The following is an 18,735-nucleotide window of genomic DNA, read 5'->3' as shown; positions in this document are numbered from 1 at the left end:
CACATTAAATACTCCTCCCTTACTACCGAATCTGGTTTTATTGACCATAAAATTAAACAGGGTTCAGCTTGAAGTAAGAATTGCATTATTTTAAATCAACCAATTAAATTGTTTCATTGCTTGGTCTATCAACCAATCAAATAACTTGCCCTTCCTTTCCCCTCCCTCCTTAACAGCTGTATGAATAAGCGCCTGATTAAACACGCCCCTCGCAGACGCTACAGGGCTCCACTGCGCAGGCGCGCAGGAATCCTCCTGGGAGGGGCGGGGCCAGGAGCCTTTCCAGCCGCCGGGGACGAAGAGGCTCCACCCACGCGCCTGCGCACTGGGCAAGTGGTAAACCTAGAGCTAGAAAAAAGTGAAGGGGGAGAACACTTCCGGTGAACGATGTTGAGGGAAACAAACTAGGTCCGAAACACCCACCGCCCCACCGCCGCAGAGCGCTTCCGGGGCATGGCAGATGCGCTTCCGGGGGCATGGGGGATTCGAACCGGGGCCGGCTTCTCCCTCAGCAACGAAGTGGGAGGTGAGGGGAGAGGGGAAGGGAAAGGGGGGCAGGAGAGAAGGAGATGCACCGGGGGGGGGGGACCCGGGGCACCGCGGGCTCAGTGACCCGGATGCTGTTGGCCGCTGGAGGTCATGACCTTTGGCTTGCAGGAGAGCCCATTAAACCCCCCCGGGCAGTTCCTAAAATAGGTGCGGGGGGGTCTCACTATGTGACCCCCCACAGGCCCCGCCAGGTATTCCTGGGCCTGAGAGAAGGTGGGCGGAGGAGAGAATCCTGACCCCATAGAGGGAGGGAGAGAAGGAGCTGCCCCCAGCCCTGTCCCTTGCTTAATATTATATTATAATTGTAATGGTTATTTTTATTTGTTTCTCATCTTGTAATATAATAATAAGCAGAGACATCACCTTGCCGACAAAGGTCCGTCTAGTTAAAGCTCTGGTTTTCCCCGTAGTGATGTATGGAAGTGAGAGCTGGACCATCAAGAAGGCTGGTCGTCGAAGAATGGATGCTTTTGAATTCTGGTGCTGGAGGAGACTCTTGAGAGTCCCGTGGACTGCAAGAAGATCAAGCCTATCCATTCTGAAGGAAATCAGCCCTGAGTGCTCACTGGAAGGACAGATCGTGAAATGACTAAACAACAACAACAACAACAACAATAATTTATTATTTATACCCCGCCCATCTGGCTGGGCTTCCCCAGCCACTCTTGTGCTGTGAACCGCCCTGGAAAACTGTCACCATGTGATAAACTGCTTGCCTTATTAGTCCTATATTTATCATTCAGGATGCAATTAAGTGCAGCTCCACTCAGTTCCCTTGTTGCCTTTGTTGTTGTTGTTTAGTCGTGTCCGCCTCTTTGTGACCCCCTGGGCCAGAGCACGCCAGGCACTCCCGTCTTCCACTGCCTCCCGCAGTTTGGTCAAACTCATGCTGGTAGCTTCGAGAACACTATCCAACCATCTAGTCCTCTGCTGTCCCCTTCTCCTTGGGCCCTCCATCTTTCCCAACATCAGGGTCTTTTCCAGGGAGTCTTCTCTTCTCATGAGGTGGCCAAAGTCTTGGAGCCTCAGCTTCAGGATCTGTCCTTCCAGTGAGCACTCAGGGCTGATTTCCTTCAGAATGGATAGGTTTGATCTTCTTGCAGTCCATGGGACTCTCAAGAGTCTCCTCCAGCACCAGAATTCAAAAGCATCAACCTAGTAATTTGAAAGCACACTAGTTCAAGTAGATAAATAGGTACTGCTGTGGTTTCTGTCACGGTGTTCCGTTGCGCCGGAAGCGGTTTAGTCATGCTGGCCACATGACCCAGAAAGCTGTCTCTGAACAAACGCCGGCTCCCTTGGCCTGAAAACGAGATGAGTGCCCCACCCCATAGTCACCTTTGACTGGACATAACTATCCAGGGGTCCTTTACCTTGGTCCTCTGAGATGCCTGTGATACATCCAATCCAAAAGAATGCAAAACGAGCCAATGTTGCTTCATTTACCCGTGTTAGCATCAAGTACTCATTTTTCTAGCACTAGGGGGTTGAAGTGTGTTTGCTGAAGACCATGTGTTGGGTACTGCCTGGGCCTTGAATCCCTTGGTACAATGTGGCGATGGTTTGGCTGTGTGGTCGATGAGTGAAGGATCGTTTCTTAGGGACACAGGATCAGACCTGCCCCAGTCCTTTATAGTCCCATAGCTGACTATACAGTCATACCTTGGGTTGAAGTAGCTTCGGGCTGAGTGTTTTCGGGTTGCACTCCGCGGTGACCCAGAAGTAACGGAACGCGTTACTTCCAGGCTTCACCGCTCGTGCATGTGCAAACGCTCAAAATGACGTCACACGCATGCGCAGAAGCGGGTTGCGTTCTCTTCAGGATGTGAACGGGGCTCCAGAATGGTACAGAGGTACCACTGTAGTGCTTTTCCAACCATTTTTCTTCCTCCAATCCCTCAGGAAGTCATGTCCACGCTCTTTCCTTCCCTCTTCCCACGAGTCACTGAGGCGCTGTGGTTTAACCTGGACCGGCCATGTGTGGATGAGAATGAGCTTCAGCAGCAAGAACAGCAGCATCAGGCCTGGGTGAGCCATGCAAGGAGGAGAGGGGTCTTTGGGAATAAGGAAGAGGAAGGAGCAGGGCTGTCGGATGGAGCCAGCCAAACATTAGGAAGACCTTTCTGACAGTAAGAGCTGTTCACAAGTGGTGGCCTCTCCTTTATTGGAGGTTTATAACAGAGGCTGGCCGGCCACCTGCCGGGGATTCTTGAGCTGTGATTGGTTGGACGCTTGTGGCCCTTAAAACTCTACTCTTCTGTGAAGTGAACAGGAAAAAGAGAGAGCTTTTTCCTGAGGGCAATCTCATACTTTGTCCTTTGGAAAGCCAGTCCTTTCCCCCGCTTTTCCCCCCAATTCACCTGCCTTCATCTTGAACCTTCCTTCTGGATGTCCTTGATAGTCTCTCTGAATTAATTTAACATTTCCTCCCTTTGTCACAGCTGCAGAGCATCGCTGAAAAAGATAACAACTTGGTCCCAATTGGGAAGCCTGCCTCCGAGGTAACAACCTTGTCAGCCCTTGACGTACTCTGGAGTGGGGCGGGGGTGTTCTGCAGCTAGATTGGGAGGGTTTGTTCAAGGAGCGATGGATCTGGGCAGGTTATGGGCTGCCATTATTATTATTATTATTATCACCACCATCGCATACTTAGATAATGATGTCACACCAGAGGAAAGGGCCTTGTTGCCCTGGGATTGCCTCCACCTCCGTCACTTATCTTAGATGTGCCTAATGGCTTCACTCCATCTCTTGGGTCCTTTCCTCCCACTTGGACCATTTACATCAGGATCTCACAATTGCCACCCCCATATCATCCCTCCTCTGCAAGCCTAAACCCTCTGGTTCCTATTGAGCCATTCCCTGGTTGCTCTTAAAAATGGAATGGTTCCTGCTCTCCTGGTTGCTGTTATAACTATCATCTGCAGAGTGCACAGAAAAACAGGCACCTATATCTTGCAGGGAGGGGTGGGAAAAGCACAAGGCCTTCTAGGCTTAAGGAGGATGTGAGAAATTCTAGGCTTACCCTTTAGGAGCTACATGAGAGTGGAGAAATCCTGGACTCCTTTTAAGAAGATTGTGACGTGTGTAAGAAAGGGAAAGGAACTGAGATGGGTGTTTCATATCATTTAGAAGGAGAGCTTGCAGGATTGAGAGGAACTTTCTGCGTTTTAAAGCTACAATCCGCCTTGAGGATATCAGGGGCTGTAGACGAATTGTAATATTGTCTTGAGGGCTTACATGGTAAGCCACATGGTTGAATTTATTTGAAATATTGTTATATCACCTTTAACGGTATCAGCCGTATCAAGGCAGTTTGCAAAACATAATAATAATAATAATAATAATAATAATAATAATAATAATGATTTTAAAAAATAATTTTATTTATATTCCGCCCTTCCCGGTTCAGAAAACCGGGCTCAGGGCGGTTAACAACAAATTTAAAACACTTAATTGATGCAACAAAAAACAGCATAAAATACAGTATAAAATGTGAATAACAATAAATTCAGAATTCAAAAATCAATTTAGGGGGGAAATCCATCCAATAAATATTAGGTGAGGAGTCCAAGGGAGAATTAGCTGTGGGATCCCAGAGCGAGTGATCTTCATAAAAGCAGAAGGGGAGGGAAGAACAGGGAAATAAAAGATCAGGCTGAATTCAAATTAAAGGCCAGGCGGAATAGCTCTGTCTTACAGGCCCGATGGAAGTAGGTTAAATCCTGCAGGGCCCTGGTCTCATGGGACCAGTGGCGTAGCGTGGGTTGTCAGCACCCGGGGCAAGGCAAGTAATTTGCGCCCCCTAACCCGTGGATTTGCGCCCCCTAACCCGTGGATTTGCGCCCCCTAACCCGTGGATTTGCCCTAACCCCAGATGTTGCGCCCGGTGCGGCCGGCCCCCCCTGCACCCCCCACGCTACGCCACTGCATGGGACAGTGCATTCCACCAGGTCGGAGCCATCACTGAGAAGGCCCTGGCCCTGGCGGAGGATAGTCTGCCTTCCTTAGGGCCCTGGACCTCTAAACTGTGATTATTCATGGACCTTAAGGTCCTCTGTGGGGCAGACCAGGAGAGGAAGTCACATAAATACGAAGGCCCTAAGCCACAAACATAAAGCAGAGCAGCCAGTTAAGTCAGCTGTTGGCCAGGGGCTGGAACAGGAAAGATCCCACATTGTGGACAAGGGCTCTGTGGCGCACAGGAGCCGGGAGGAGAGGCTGGCAGGAAAGTGACGGCTGCGCCTTTGCTTTGCCTTAGCAGACTTATGACGAGGAGGAGGAAGAGGACGACGAAGATGACGAGGACAGCGAGGAAGACTCCGAAGATGATGAGGACATGCAAGACATGGACGAGATGAACGACTACAACGAGTCTCCGGATGATGGGGAGATCAATGAGGTTGGTAGGGGCTCCTCGTGGGTCTTGGCTTCCTCGTTCCCACGTCTAGATCTGGGAAGAATTCTGTGGGATTCACTGGGGCGCCCTTGTAGCCAGGCAGCGGACCAGGAGGGAGGCAGCATAAGAATGCTTACTTAACTGAAAAGATACCGGCATTTGTACATACTAGAGTTGTCCAGTGTACACCATTGCTGTCTGCCCTACATGCTCCAAAAGTGGCTGCCTTCAGGTAACTATATAATTGCAATGGGATAGAACTTCAGACTCAGCAACTGACTATGGCAACTTACTTCTTTTAATCTGAAATAGCTGTTTTGCCTTATGCTGTCTACAGCATAAAAGGACTATACATTTGGGTGTCTGGTCTGCACAAGCATTGTAGCTTCTTGGGCTTCTTTGCAATGCTCAGTTTCTCAATGCAAGAGGTACAATGTGTTGCCTAGAAGTCATTTCTTCTGACCTGGAAGTCCTGTTCCAACTCTCTATTTTTAATGGCTGGTTGCTGTTACTTAGTGGTGGGTAAGCATTTTGCACACGTTTAATTTGACCTCGAACGATTCCTTAGCTTTTCTGATTTAGTATCCTTGTCACAACAGTGCCTGAGATTGTAGCTGCTGATGCTAAAAGGTGTGGGAATGCAGATCTGCCAAGTATCTGTTAAATTTTTCTAGTGGAAACACAGGACTACTCTTTTTTTGACGGAGGCGATGTTATTGGGCTGTTGTTTTTATTTTGATTATATTTTGGTTTTTATGTTGATCTTTTCTGTGAACCACCCTGAGACCTCCGGGTATAGGGTGGTATATAAATTCAAATAATAATAATAATAATAATAACACGAGGAGGGCCTCAGCAGAGGTGCAGTGCTGAAGGAGTTGAGCAGCTCAGGGGGCCTGGGCACATAGCTCACATCCTCACAAGAGGCTATCCATTCGCAGTGGGCATCCCTTTCAGCTTGGCCTCTTAACAATTCATTGTTTTGTGTCCCTCCCCAGGTGGATATGGAAGGAGCAGAGCAAGATCAGGACCAGTGGATGATCTAGATTTCCAAAAGAACTCAATCCAGCCTTTGGATGTGTATCTGTCCTCCGTGGAGCAGGAAAGGAGGGGAATGTCTCCCCGAGCTGGGCTGTTTGCAAAGCAGGCTGGTGTGTGTGTGATCCAGGCCTGCCCTGAAGGGACCCGTTCCTGCCCCCATCCCTGCCGCAGAAGTGCTGCCCCGCTGGGCTCTTTCGTTGTCGTTCTGCTGAAGTATTTGAGGCAGCTAAAAACTCCAGAGAGGAAAGGAGTTGAGGTTCAGCGCTTGACTTTGGCAGCAGAGGCAGCCGGCCTTTTGTTTGCATTTGGGGTGTGTGTGTGTGTGTGTGTGTGTGTGTGTGTGTCAGTTTTCTGCTCTCTGCAGAAACAGTTTTGTCAATAAACCTTTTTCTTTTGTTATCTGGCCTATGTTTTTTCTTCTCCGCCCTGGCATGTGGTTTGAGGCTCCATCACAGTGGTGGTGGTGGGGAATTGCCTGCACACCTCTGAGAAAAGAACATAAGAATCAAAGACTCTTAGAATCGGAAGGGACCACGAGGATCATCTAGTCCAACTCCTGCAATGCAGGAATTTTTTTTGCCCAACATGGGATTCAAACCCATGACCCTGAGATTAAAAGTCTCACGCTCTACTGACTGAGCCATCTGAGAAGAGCCTGCTGGGTCAGGCCAATAGGGGCCCATCTGGCCAGCTTCTTGTTTTCATGGTGACTCTCCAGATGCCTGTGGCAACTCCCCCCCCCCCCCCCGGAGGATAAGAGCATCTCTCCCTGTGTTTTTTCAGCAAGTGGTGTTCAGAAGCATTGGTGCCTCCAGCCACAGAGGGCAGAGCATAGCCAATTCCTGCTCTTTAAACAATGCCTGCAGGCTGTAGCAGAGGCAGAAATTCAGTTTGGAACAGAACTGGTGTGCGAAATAACAGGCAGGCTTGACAGCGCAAACAATGCAGGGAATTTGTTGTGCCACTAATATTTTTAGAGGCATTAGTGAAAAAGTGTGTTGCCTGAGAAGTGTGATCCAGTTTGCTTGGAGGTTAAACAGGGTGGGGTGGCAGGAGGTTACTATAGAGAGGGAAGGTGCCCAAATTGTGAGAATTCCTCCCTGATGATATTTATCTTGGACCTTTCATTGCTTTTTTGGCACCAGGCTAAATCTGGCCTGTTCTCTAACAACTTGAAATAATGTCTGAGCCCCCTGTTTAATCATCCTCTGTTGTTTGGTGTTTTAATGGCCTGGTTTCACAGATTTCGCCTGCCCTGCTGTTTTTATAGTAGTTTTTAAACAAAATTTTGTTATTGTAAGCTGCTTTGGTGACATCGGTGATTGCAGAACAGAAATCTGATTAAATTGATTAGTACAAGGAATTTGTGATGGTTTTTCTCTTGGTCTTCAGTCAGTCAGGGTGTTGTAAAATTTGCTGTGGTTCTGAGATTGGCTCATTTGGTTACTGACCTTTGAGCAAAGCCCATCTAAACACTGCAATCCCTGGCCATCTAGGAGAGGTGCTATTTGCTAGGGACCCCTGACCATTAGGTCCAGTCATGACCGACTCTGGGGTTGCAGCGCTCATCTTGCTTTATTGGCCGAGGGAGCCAGCGTACAGCTTCCGGGTCATGTGGCCAGCATGACTAAGCCGCTTCTGGCGAACCAGAGCAGCGCACGGAAACGCCGTTTACCTTCCCGCTGGAGTGGTACCTATTTATCTACTTGGACTTTGACGTGCTTTCGAACTGCTAGGTTGGCAGGAGCAGGGACCGAGCAACGGGAGCTCACCCCGTCGCGGGGATTCAAACCACTGACCTTCTGATCGGCAAGTCCTAGGCTCTGTGGTTTAACCCACAGCGCCACCCGCGTCCCGCTATTTGTTAACTCCTTCCTTTAATTTTAAAGCCCCATCCATTTGACCCTGGTATTTTGTTCAGACTGAAAAAAAGACAGTTGGAGTCAGGGCAGATCATTTTATTCTCTACAATCATTCAAGTTAGATTTATAAATATAATTCACAGTGTTTACCTTTTGCCATCTTTTTGAACCGCCTTGAACTAGACTGAGGCCTGTTAATCAATTCCAATCGAGAAATCTCGGGGCTTTTTTTGTTTGCTGGCAAAGAAGATTTCAAACTGCCAGTTGATCATTGGGACATCCAAATAGCTCACTTGCCTCAATTCTAGCATCTGGCAAGGCCTGCCATTAGGAAACCAGACTGCAATCCCCAGTGACTCAAACTAAATAAAGAAATAAATAGATCAGCTTAAAAACTGGCCGGTCTTGCGCTAGGAGATGAGTGTTGGCAGGTCCTCGCCCAAAAACGGGAAATTTGCATGAGAACAGAGTCATTTTGCTTTCGTTATATTGGTGCCATTTCCATGGCTGTTTGCAGGGGTGTGCAAACCAGGACAGGATCTTCCTTTGCTCTCCCTCCCTGCAAGGAAGGAGACCACCCCATCTCTTTATAGCCGCATCTCAGGCTCTTGAGGAAGGAGCTGTCTAGGCCCCCATTGGCGATGTTAAAATAATTTTAAGGTCTCAAATATAGAATAAATATTCATAAATGCACACATATCTAAACATATGAACCATGTGTCTAAAATAGTACAGGAGAGCAATCCTGGGGCCATTTTGACTCCCAAATGGACCTCAAATATTGCTCTGCAGTAAGGGAGGAAAATGGGGGAAAGCCTCCCCATTGTCCTTTTGCTTGCAAATCCTGTCTTAAAGGCGTATTTGGGTGTGAATAGGGTGAGCCTGTGACCGGATTCAGGAACTAAAGTATTAACCATCACAAAAGAATGCCCAGGCTGCCCTAGTAAAAGCAATCAGTGACCATTGTCAGGTATCCTGGCAGGCAGGATTTCTGCTGTAGACCGCCTCCTTCTGTGATGTATGTACCGTATTTTTCGCCCTGTAGGACGCACCGTCCCATAAGGCGCACCTGGTTTTTTTGGGGGGGAAATAAAGGGAAAAAAATTATTTCCACCCCCCAGGCGCGGGGCTGCGGCGGGGGAGGCCCGAGCTTCCCCCGACCCCAGCCCCCAAACAGGCAGCTCTCTGCAAGCTGTGGGAGCCCAGCGCTGGCTCCCGCTGCTTGCGGAGAGGTCCGCGAAGCCTGGACACGCTGATCTCAGCACGCGCAGGCTTCGGCATGCAGGCAACTCTCCGCAAGCAGCGGGAGCGCTCCCGCTGCTTGCGGAGAGGTCCGCGAAGCCTGGAGAGCGAGAGGGGTTGTTGCGCACCGACCCCTCTCGCTCTCCAGGCTTCAGCGAAAGCCTGCATTCGCCCCATAGGACGCACACACATTTCCCCTTCATTTTTGGAGGGGGAAAAGTGCGTCCTATAGGGCGAAAAATACGGTATGTTGTTTTGGGGGGTGGTCTTGGGCTACAGGGTGGGCAATTTCAAAACTCTCTATAAGGCCTTGCACACCATTGTTCAGGGTTCTCCCTCCTGTGTGTGGTGAGAGGGACCTCTTGCAACCGTTCCTTGAAGATCAGGCTTATTAGCCGCTTTGCTTCTGTTAACGGAGAATTCTGAGGGCTCCCTTGGACAAAAAAAACCAAGGACACCAGCCAGGAAAACCAGAGCAAAACAGCAGCCAGTAGGCTTGGTCTTTATTGAAGACTGTTGTGACAGGAGTCCCACCTGCCACAAGGTGGAACAAGATGGAAGCCCCGAACAAAAGAGGACCCCAACTTTTAATAGTTACTACACCCCGATGCTACACCCCTAAGACTACATCACGACTACATCATTGACACATCACAAAGAGGAGGGGTTCAGGGAGGAGTTGTGGTGGTAACCTGAGGGTCTTCTCACCTGTCCGGTTCCTCCTTTCCCCCTCCCCATGGTTACATCCCTGAGGACAAAGGGGAGTTCACTGTTTCCTGCCCCCAGAGGGAAGGGCTGGTCACTGTCCTTTGTTTCAGTCCGTGCTGAATCCACTTCCATATGCAGGTCCTTTGTGAGTGTAATGATCTTCTGTCTAGGACCATCAAGGTTGGCGTGCCAACTGGGTAGGGCTCCCTGCGGACGTGTTGGCTGCCTTGTGTCAAGCCTCCCCCCTTTGATAGTCCTTCCTTCATGGTGTAAAATAAAGTAGAACAGTACAGATCCGATGTACGGCTGATTTTCTATGAATTTATAACAGAATGTCGTGTGTGTGTGTGTGTGTGTGTGTGTTGTGTTTGTACAAACTGAATGAATGGGGGCGGGCGTTCCTGCAACACTTCTCAATATTCTCTGGTTGTCCTCTGTTATTTCCTCCTACCGATAGGGGACCCACTTAAGGACTCTGTATGGGCTCTGGAATACCCCATAAGGGAAACGGAGCAGTTTTTCCTATAACAGTGACATCTCCCATCACTGCAGACCTGTCCAGGTGAGCTGGGCCATGCCGTCGGGAATGGCCCGGAAGTACTGCAGACTGGTCCTGTGAATCCTCCACTTATACTTGCCGCAGGCCTTGACGTACTGCATGAAATGAGGCGCGCCAGGGAAGATGATGTTGTCGGCCACGATGGTGGCCCCTTCCAGGAGGAGGTCGTGGGCCTCCAACAGCTGCAGGTCTCTCAGGTAGCATCGCTTCCAGTGGTCCATGAAGATGAAGTCCACGTGGCTCAGCCCGTATTTCTCCTTCAGCTGGGGGATGACTTCCTGCGAGGGTCCCCGGATGAGCTCCACCTGCGCAGGAGAAGCGGTTGAAAGAGAGGCAGAGGCATTTCTGTTACGTATTGTTGGCAGGGACATCCCGAATGCCTTTAGGGAGGTATTTTTACATGCAACGCCTGCAGCTCAGACATTGGTGGCAAAGGGGTGGAAGGAAGAAGAAGCCCCGACAATAACAGATGGGCATAACAAGCTACAAGAGGCAACTCAAAACAAAAATTTATGGAAAAGTGGGATAGATGTAAGATATATGTTCAAAAATACAGTAAAGGCTCGCTATCTACGCTAGCGTTCGATTGACGTTGGAGAAAGACTGAGTTGAGAAATAAGACCAAGGGTACATATTGACATAGGAATGTATTAGATAAAATGTAAAGAAATATACAATAATAAGAGTACATTCATTTGTAAAAAAGGAATATACAATGGGATAGACAGGAAGTCCAAAGTGTTGGTACATATAAGATTTTGGGAAAGTTTTTTGTCCTGGTTTTTCTTTTCTTTTCGTATATAAACTTCGTATACATGTTGAAAATGATAGTATAATAAGCCTTGTGATGTAATGTGATAATGTTTACCGATGTAACGTAAGAACTTTAATAAATAAATAAATGAAATTAAAAAGAAAGAAAGAGAGGCAGGCTGCCACCAGGATCCACCCACAGGGAAATCTGCCCATGGGCCCATCTAGCCCAGTACTGCCTGCACTGACTGCCAGCAGCAACTCTGTGGGATCTCAGGCAGGGAGTCATGTTTCAAGAGAAATGGTTAACAAACTTAAAAACGGATGTCTGCAGAGGGGATATATGGATTGAAAATGTATTGCATTGTATTGTAACTTTTGAATAAAGGGGGTTTCTTTATTTTAAAAAAGGGAAAAAATATATGTAAATATTTTGAAGTATAATAAAAATTTGACAAAGATTCACACTCTTGAGAGTGTGAATCTTTCCTTCTGATGGCTCCAGTTTGCCCTGCTTGATTGTGAGTGTGGTGTAGTGGTTAAGAGCGATAGACTCGTAATCTGGGGAACTGGGTTCGCATCTCCACTCCTCCACCTGCAGCTGCTGGGTGACCTTGGGCCAGTCACACTTCTCTGAAGTCTCTCAGCCCCACTCACCTCACAGAGTGTTTGTTGTGGGGGAGGGAGGGAAAGGAGATTGTTAGCCGCTTTGAGACTCCTTTGGGTAGTGATAAAGCGGGATATCAAATCCAAACTCTTCTTCTTCTTCTTCTGTGTCTCAGGCCAGGGCTAGCTAGCCCTGGAGGTTTTGCTGTTAGGGGTTTTTACGAGAATTTTAAGGTCTCCCAATATAGAATAAATATTCATAAATGCACACATATCTAAATATATGAACCATGTGTCTGAATTAGTGTGGGAGAGCAATCCTGAAGCCCTTTTGACTCTCCCAATGACCTCAAATATTCCTCTGCAGTAAGGGAGGCAAATGGAGAAAGCCTTCCTATTGTCCTTTTGATTGCAAATCCTGTCTTGAGGGTGTACTTGTGTATGAATAGGGTGAGCCTATGACTTGGGATTCAGGAACTCAAGTATTTACCATCACAAAAGAATGGCCCCTCTGCCCAGGTAAAGCAAACAGTGACCATTATCAGGTATCTTGGCAGACAGGATTTCTGCTGTAGACCTGCCTCCTCCTGCAATGTATGTATCATGTTTTGGGATGGTGGTCTTGGGCTACACGGTGGACAGTTTCAAAATTGCTGCATGTGAAGGGGGCATCCTGTTGCAACAGTTCAATAAAGATCAGGCTCACTACAGTAGTCGCTTTGCTTCTCAATATACAGTCATACCTCATGTTACAGATAGGTTGCCGTGTTGGTCTGCCATAGTCAAAACAAAAAAAAACTTTTTTTCCCCTTCCAGTAGCACCTTAAAGACCAACTAAGTTAGTTCTTGGTATGAGCTTTCGTGTGCATGCACACTTCTTCAGATACACTGAAACAGAAGTTGCCAGATCCTTCTATATAGTGAGAAGGTGGGGAGGGGTATTACTCAGAAGGGTGGTGGGAATGGGTGATTGGCAGATAGCTGTGATGAGCCTGTTGACGACTCTTAACGACTGCAATAGGTCTTACAGGAAAAAGCAAGGGGTGAGAAGGTGAAAACCATACCTCATGTTATACCTCATGTCATACCTCATGTTACATTTGCTCCATGATATGTTTTTTCAGGCTGCGTCCCGCAGCGACCCGGAAGTACGGGAAAGGGTTGCTTCCGGGTTTCGCCGCTCACGCATGCGCAGATGCACAAAATGACGTCATGCGCAGAAGCGGCGAATCGCAACCTGCGTGTGAGCAGATGCGCCGTTGTGGGTTGCGTTCTATTCATGTTGTGAACGGGCCTCCGGAATGGATCCTGTTTGCAACCAGAGGTACCACTGTACTCTGGTTGACCTCTGTTATTTCCTCCTACTGATGGGCAACCTGCTTCAGGACTCTATATGGGCTCTGGAATACCCCAAAAGGGAAAGGGAGCAGTTTTTCTTATAACAGGGGCAAAACAGAAAATGGCGTGTCCTCTTGCCGGCCTGCCACGCGGCTGCAGTTACGTGCCTGGCCGTGGCAGCGGGTGCACAACAGACTCACGGCAGAGAGGAGAGGAAGCACGAACAAGCACAGGAGGTGAATCTGCCGCGTTCCCCAACCCTCTAGAGCCTGCCACCCTAAGGCAACCAACCGCCTCACTTTGCCTCTAGCTCTGCCCCCCAGCAGCTTGGCAAGGGCAGCTGTGGAAGCCCAAGGCACTCACGGTGTCATCGTCGAAGCCAGCCAGGCGGATGACCTTCTCGGCCACGGCCGCTTTGCGCTCGTCCATCTCCACGGTGTACAGCCGGGCGCCCAGCGGCAACAGCTGCGCGATGAGGATGGTGGCGTATCCGCAGTAGGTGCCCAGCTCCAAGACTCGGAGGGGAGCCTTCTCATAGATCAGCCGCTCCAGGATCTTGGCTAGAAGGCATCAAATCAAGGTTGCGTTCGGGGTGAGGAAGGATGGAGGGTGCCCAGCAGCCAGCCACCTCTTCCGAATTTATTCCCTGCGGTTATTCTAAGACAGCGTTCTCCAAGACGGTGCCCTCCACGGGGCTGGCCAGGACTGTTGGGAGCCAGAGTACGAAATCTCAGGAGGGCACCGTCTTGGGGAAGGCTGTGAAACCCAAAAGCCCACCAAGGCGAGAATATTACTAGCGAAGAATTGGAAGAAACAAGATTTACCAACTATAGAAGAATGGCAGACAAAGATGATGGACTATATGGAACTTGCCAAATTGACTGGGAGACTCCGAGACCAGAGAGAAGAGACGGTGGAAGAAGACTGGAAGAAGTTTAAAGAATATTTGGAAAAAATACGTTAATATTTAAATCTTAGAATAGCTTTGGAAGTGGATATAGGCTGTAGGGTTAGAAGAAGAAGACAGTGTGTTTTAAAATAGTATTATTAGTAAGTGATGAAATGTGAAGATTTTTAAGGTAAAAGTAAGTGTGATAAAAAAATGGTTAAAAATTATGATATATGAAACTGCTAAAGACGAGGTAAAAGGAAAATCAGATGGGGGGACTTGGGGAAGCTCACCTAATAATGTTTAGAAAAATAAGACAAGTAAGACAAGAATTTGTTTGTATTGTTTGTATTTCTGTTTGTATTGTTTATTTGTGTTATAAAATGAATAAAATTGGGGGGGGGGGAGGCCACCAGGGCTTTACGAATAGCTGCTGCCTTCACAGTCCGAGGGCTAAAGTCTCGTGCGGCGTGTACAGCTGTAGAAGCTATTTGGGGCCTGCTAATTTTGGCCGGCCGGACTTAGGGAGGTCAGTCTCCTGCCTGGATCAAGGCAGAAAAGTTACCCTCTGGCTCCAAGCCCAAGGCTTTAGTGCTGTGGTTCCTCCATGCCAGAGGTAAAGACTCTCTGCCCGTGCTCAGAGGCAATCTCTCCTCTTAGCTGGCTGGAGCGTGGTGCTGATAACGCCCAGGTTGCAGGTTCAATCCCTGCAAGGGGGGGGCCAGACTACATGATCCTCAGAGTCCCTTCCAACTCTAGAATTCTAAGGGATGTGCTGTGATGCCGAAACCCAGTTGGCAGGCAGCTTCAGTGTGCCAGCAGCCAATGCAACAGGGCACAACACTATTTACAGCTGCGCTGTTGGCTCCTCGACCAGAAACTGGCACAAAGCAACCAAAAGTCTATTAACATGATTCTTTGCTTGTGTTGGCTTGTGGGGTGGGCCCTCTGGGAGGGGGTGGGAATCGCTTCCGCCATGAATCTTGGTTCACTTAAATGCTTTGAAACTTCATCCTTTGAAAACCAACCAATTCCTGGTGAGTTTGAAAGCTGCAATAAATTGTGAGGGAACACCTGGGACCGGATGCCACCAGCTCTTACGATTCTCTTTTACAATCGTATACTGAGTGTCTTGCGGCATAAGGGGGAAATATAACGTAATAATAATTGTAATGCAAATTAATGCAATAATCAGTCCCAAAAACAGCGCAGGTGCATCAGGGCTAAAAGATGTTTCAAAGTGAATAACTAAAAGAGATGGTGAGCTTAGAAGCTCATTGTAACCAGGTTGTTTTCAATAACTGGTACATAGGCGCCTGGCTTGAATGCTGTAAATCAGGCATGCCCATGTCTGTTTCAGGGGCGTAATCCGGCCCGCCGGTTGATTGAATCTGGCCCCTGTGGCAGTTTATTATTGGTCTCAACTAGGGCCAGGGCCTTTTCAGTACTGGCCCCAACTTGGTGGAACGCTCAGTCACAAGAGACCAGGGCCCTGTAGGACTTGACCTCTTTCTGCAGGGTCCGCAAGACAGAGCTCTTCTGCCTGGCCTTTGGTTTGGACTCAGTCTGACCCTTATGTTTCCCTCCCCTTATGGTTTTGATCTATGGGCTACTATTAAAATGAGGCTGCATTTTAACCTGTATTTTAAATTGGGGTGTTTTTTTTCCTGTTATGTTTTTCCTGTAATTTTACTGGTATTAGCTGAGCCCTGGCCGGGGAGGGCGGGGTATAAATATTTATTATTATTATTATTATTATTATTATTATTATTATTATTATTATTTAATTAATTTCCTGGGGTAAAATCCTAAAAAAAAACCCTCAACAACAGCTTCCTAAAAGAAGCTGGCACTCATGGCCCTTCACTTCATCAAATCTGGCCCTCTTTGAAAAAGTTTGGACTGCTGTAAATGGCAGGGGGTTGGACTAGATGACGCTTAGGACCCCTTTCCAACTCTACAATTCTGTGGTTCTACATTCCTTAATGGTTGCCGCGGTCTCTCTAGTCTTTGGCACAGCCTTCTAGCAGAGGCGGTCTGGAGCACTTTAAATAGGCAGAAAGAAAGAGGGATCGTGTGACCTGGCCTTATCTATTTGCGATTTGTGCTTCTAGCCTGCCCTTCACCAAACATTTCCAGGGCAGGTTACTGATTACTGCAACTGACATTAGTACAAAGTATGCCCAAAATTCTATCTAGACTAAAACCACAAAAAAACGGCCACAGCTATAAATAATAAACTCTGATTTAGGATCAGCAGTTTTGCTGCCTGCTTTAGAAGTTTGATTGCTTCCGCTATGATCTGCTTCTAAATGTGTAGATATACCGTATTGGCCTGAATATAAGCCTCACTTTCCCCCCCAAATTCTGACCGTGAAAAGTTACAGTGCGGCTTAAATTTGCAACCTTACAAAAATTGGCTTTTATGATATCGCTGCTGAAACAGACATACGGTAAAATGAAACGGGTGTGAGTCACTGCAGAATTTTAAGGGAGTGGCTTATATTTGGGTATTGTCTTTTTTTCCTCCCCCCCCCCTTTGAATTTTAAAGGTGCGACTTATATTCGGGTGTGACTTATATTTGGGCCAATATGATACATCTAATAAAACAGCATCTTGAAGGGGCAACAGGAAGTTTAAAAACTACAGAATTCTCTCCCCCAGGAGGCAGTGGATAGCTTTAAAAGAAGATTCGACAAATTCACGGAGGGGACATGGTGGCTATTTTCTTTCTCTGCTGTTGCGTCTCTGAAGGGACCCAAGGATCATCTAGTCCAACCCCCTGCAATGATCTAGCACGGGTCTCCTTATGTCAGGCATGTCCAAAGTCCGTTTCGGGAAAATTGTAAAAAAGCTCAACAATTTCAATCCTAAAAAAGCTCAGGCCGGCCCTCACGCATGTTCACTTCATCAAATCTGGCCCTCTTTGAAAAAATTTTGGGCACCCCTGCTTATATCCTTACCAGTGTGTGCTCTCCCTCTCATTATAGTTAGACCTAAGAAAAGCCCATTCCATGGAACTCCCCACCACTTGATTAAGTCAAGGGGCCAAGGCAATCGCATCATGTCTCAGGCCTTCAACATGGGGTAGGTTGTTCAGAAAGAAACAGAGGCAAATTAAAAACAGACGGATCCGGGCTTCCTCACTGCATTACCCATCCCATCCAACATATCTCTGGTGAAAATAGGGACGTCCTATTCCATCCCCTCTGACAGTTCTCCAGTAAAAACAAGGACGTTCTATTCCATTTCTCCCAATGGAAACAGTGACGTCCTATTCCATCCCCTCCAACATTTCTCCGATGGAAACAGGGACATCCTCTTCCATCCCCTCCAACATTTCTCCCATGAAAATCAGGACGTCCTATTCCATCCCCTCCAACATTTCTCCCATGAAAATCAGGATGTCCTCTTCCATCCCCTCCAACATTTCTCCCATGAAAATCAGGACGTCCTATTCCATCCCCTCCAACATTTCTCCCATGAAAATCAGGAAGTCCTCTTCCATCCCCTCCAACATTTCTCCCATGAAAATCAGGACGTCCTATTCCATCCCCTCCAACATTTCTCCCATGAAAATCAGGACGTCCTATTCCATCCCCTCCAACATTTCTCCCATGAAAATCAGGATGTCCTATTCCATCCCCTCCAACATTTCTCCCATGAAAATCAGGATGTCCTATTCCATCCCCTCCAACATTTCTCCCATGAAAATCAGGACGTCCTATTCCACCCCCTCCAACATTTCTCCCATGAAAATCAGGACGTCCTATTCCACCCCCTCCAACATTTCTCCCATGAAAATCAGGACGTCCTATTCCACCCCCTCCAACATTTCTCCCATGAAAATCAGGACGTCCTATTCCATCCCCTCCAACATTTCTCCCATGAAAATCAGGACGTCCTATTCCATCCCCTCCAACATTTCTCCCATGAAAATCAGGACGTCCTATTCCATCCCCTCCGACATTTCTCCCATGAAAATCAGGACGTCCTATTCCATCCCCTCCAACATTTCTCCCATGAAAATCAAGATGTCCTATTCCATCCCCTCCAACATTTCTCCCATGAAAATCAGGACGTCCTATTCCATCCCCTCCGACATTTATCCCATGAAAATCAGGACGTCCTATTCCATCCCCTCCAACATTTCTCCCATGAAAATCAGGACGTCCTATTCCATCCCCTCCAACATTTCTCCCATGAAAATCAAGACGTCCTATTCCATCCCCTCCAACATTTCTCAGATGCAAACAGGGACATTCCCCCGTCCCCATCGCACACCTTTCTGGGGTCCCAGATTGCTGAGATACTCGCAGTGGTAGCTCCAGTGGTCAAAGGTCTCCAAGATGTGCTGGGGGTCTCCCGGGATGGTGTGGGTCAAGACGTACTGGAAGGCCCTCTCTTCCTTGGGGATGCCCGTCAGGTAGTCTCGCACCCGCCGCACCAGCACCGCCCGGTAAAAGAGGCAGAAGTAGTGCCGGTAGCGGATGAGCAGCGTCACCACGAAAGGGATGAACGCCAGCGCAATAGCCGGGGAGACCATGGCAGTGTGCCAAGAAGCCGTCCGCCGTCCTCAGACCTGTGGGAGACACAAGCGGGGCAGGGGAGGCCTGGGTGACACCTCCAAACTCTTGATCAGCCTGCAGTCTCATGTTTATTTCCCGGGGAGCAAACCTCATGGATCTGGATGGGACTTACTTCTAAGTAGACATGAATAGACACTGCTAGTCCCTTTTATATATCTTGGGCCCAGGATATCTGAAGGAGTGTTTTATCCCAAACGAA

The 18,735-nt window shown here is 48.0% G+C and overlaps 2 protein-coding genes across 3 annotated transcripts; one reads left to right on the top strand and one right to left on the bottom strand.

The window, feature by feature from the left end:
• Nucleotides 1-428: 428 nt before the first annotated feature.
• On the top strand, nucleotides 429-6,388 carry ANAPC15 (anaphase promoting complex subunit 15). 2 transcript variants are annotated; one of them, XM_083610228.1, is made up of 5 exons: nucleotides 429-526; nucleotides 2,452-2,577; nucleotides 2,991-3,050; nucleotides 4,814-4,951; nucleotides 5,947-6,388. In XM_083610228.1, the coding sequence occupies exons 1-5, from the start codon at nucleotides 461-463 to the stop codon at nucleotides 5,992-5,994; spliced, it is 438 nt and encodes a 145-aa protein (XP_083466354.1). In that variant the 5' UTR covers nucleotides 429-460; the 3' UTR covers nucleotides 5,995-6,388. The 2 variants fall into 2 exon arrangements, with proteins under 2 accessions (XP_083466354.1, XP_083466353.1); XM_083610227.1 differs by having other exon boundaries at nucleotides 4,811-4,951.
• Nucleotides 6,389-10,200: 3,812 nt separating this feature from the next.
• On the bottom strand, nucleotides 10,201-18,493 carry LOC310760922 (transmembrane O-methyltransferase homolog; the record flags this gene model as incomplete). The annotated part of the gene is made up of 3 exons (XM_083610170.1): nucleotides 10,201-10,665; nucleotides 13,421-13,617; nucleotides 18,232-18,493. 3 exons carry the CDS (start codon nucleotides 18,491-18,493, stop codon nucleotides 10,345-10,347), a joined length of 780 nt encoding a protein of 259 aa, XP_083466296.1. The 3' UTR covers nucleotides 10,201-10,344.
• Between the last annotated feature and the right edge of the window lie 242 nt (nucleotides 18,494-18,735).

This window comes from Podarcis filfolensis (genome assembly GCF_964270895.1).
Source record: "Podarcis filfolensis genome assembly, chromosome: 4".
In the NCBI taxonomy this organism is placed as follows: domain Eukaryota; kingdom Metazoa; phylum Chordata; class Lepidosauria; order Squamata; family Lacertidae; genus Podarcis; species Podarcis filfolensis.
Note: the sequence above shows the minus strand (reverse complement) of the source record. Positions and strands in the feature narration are given on the sequence as shown.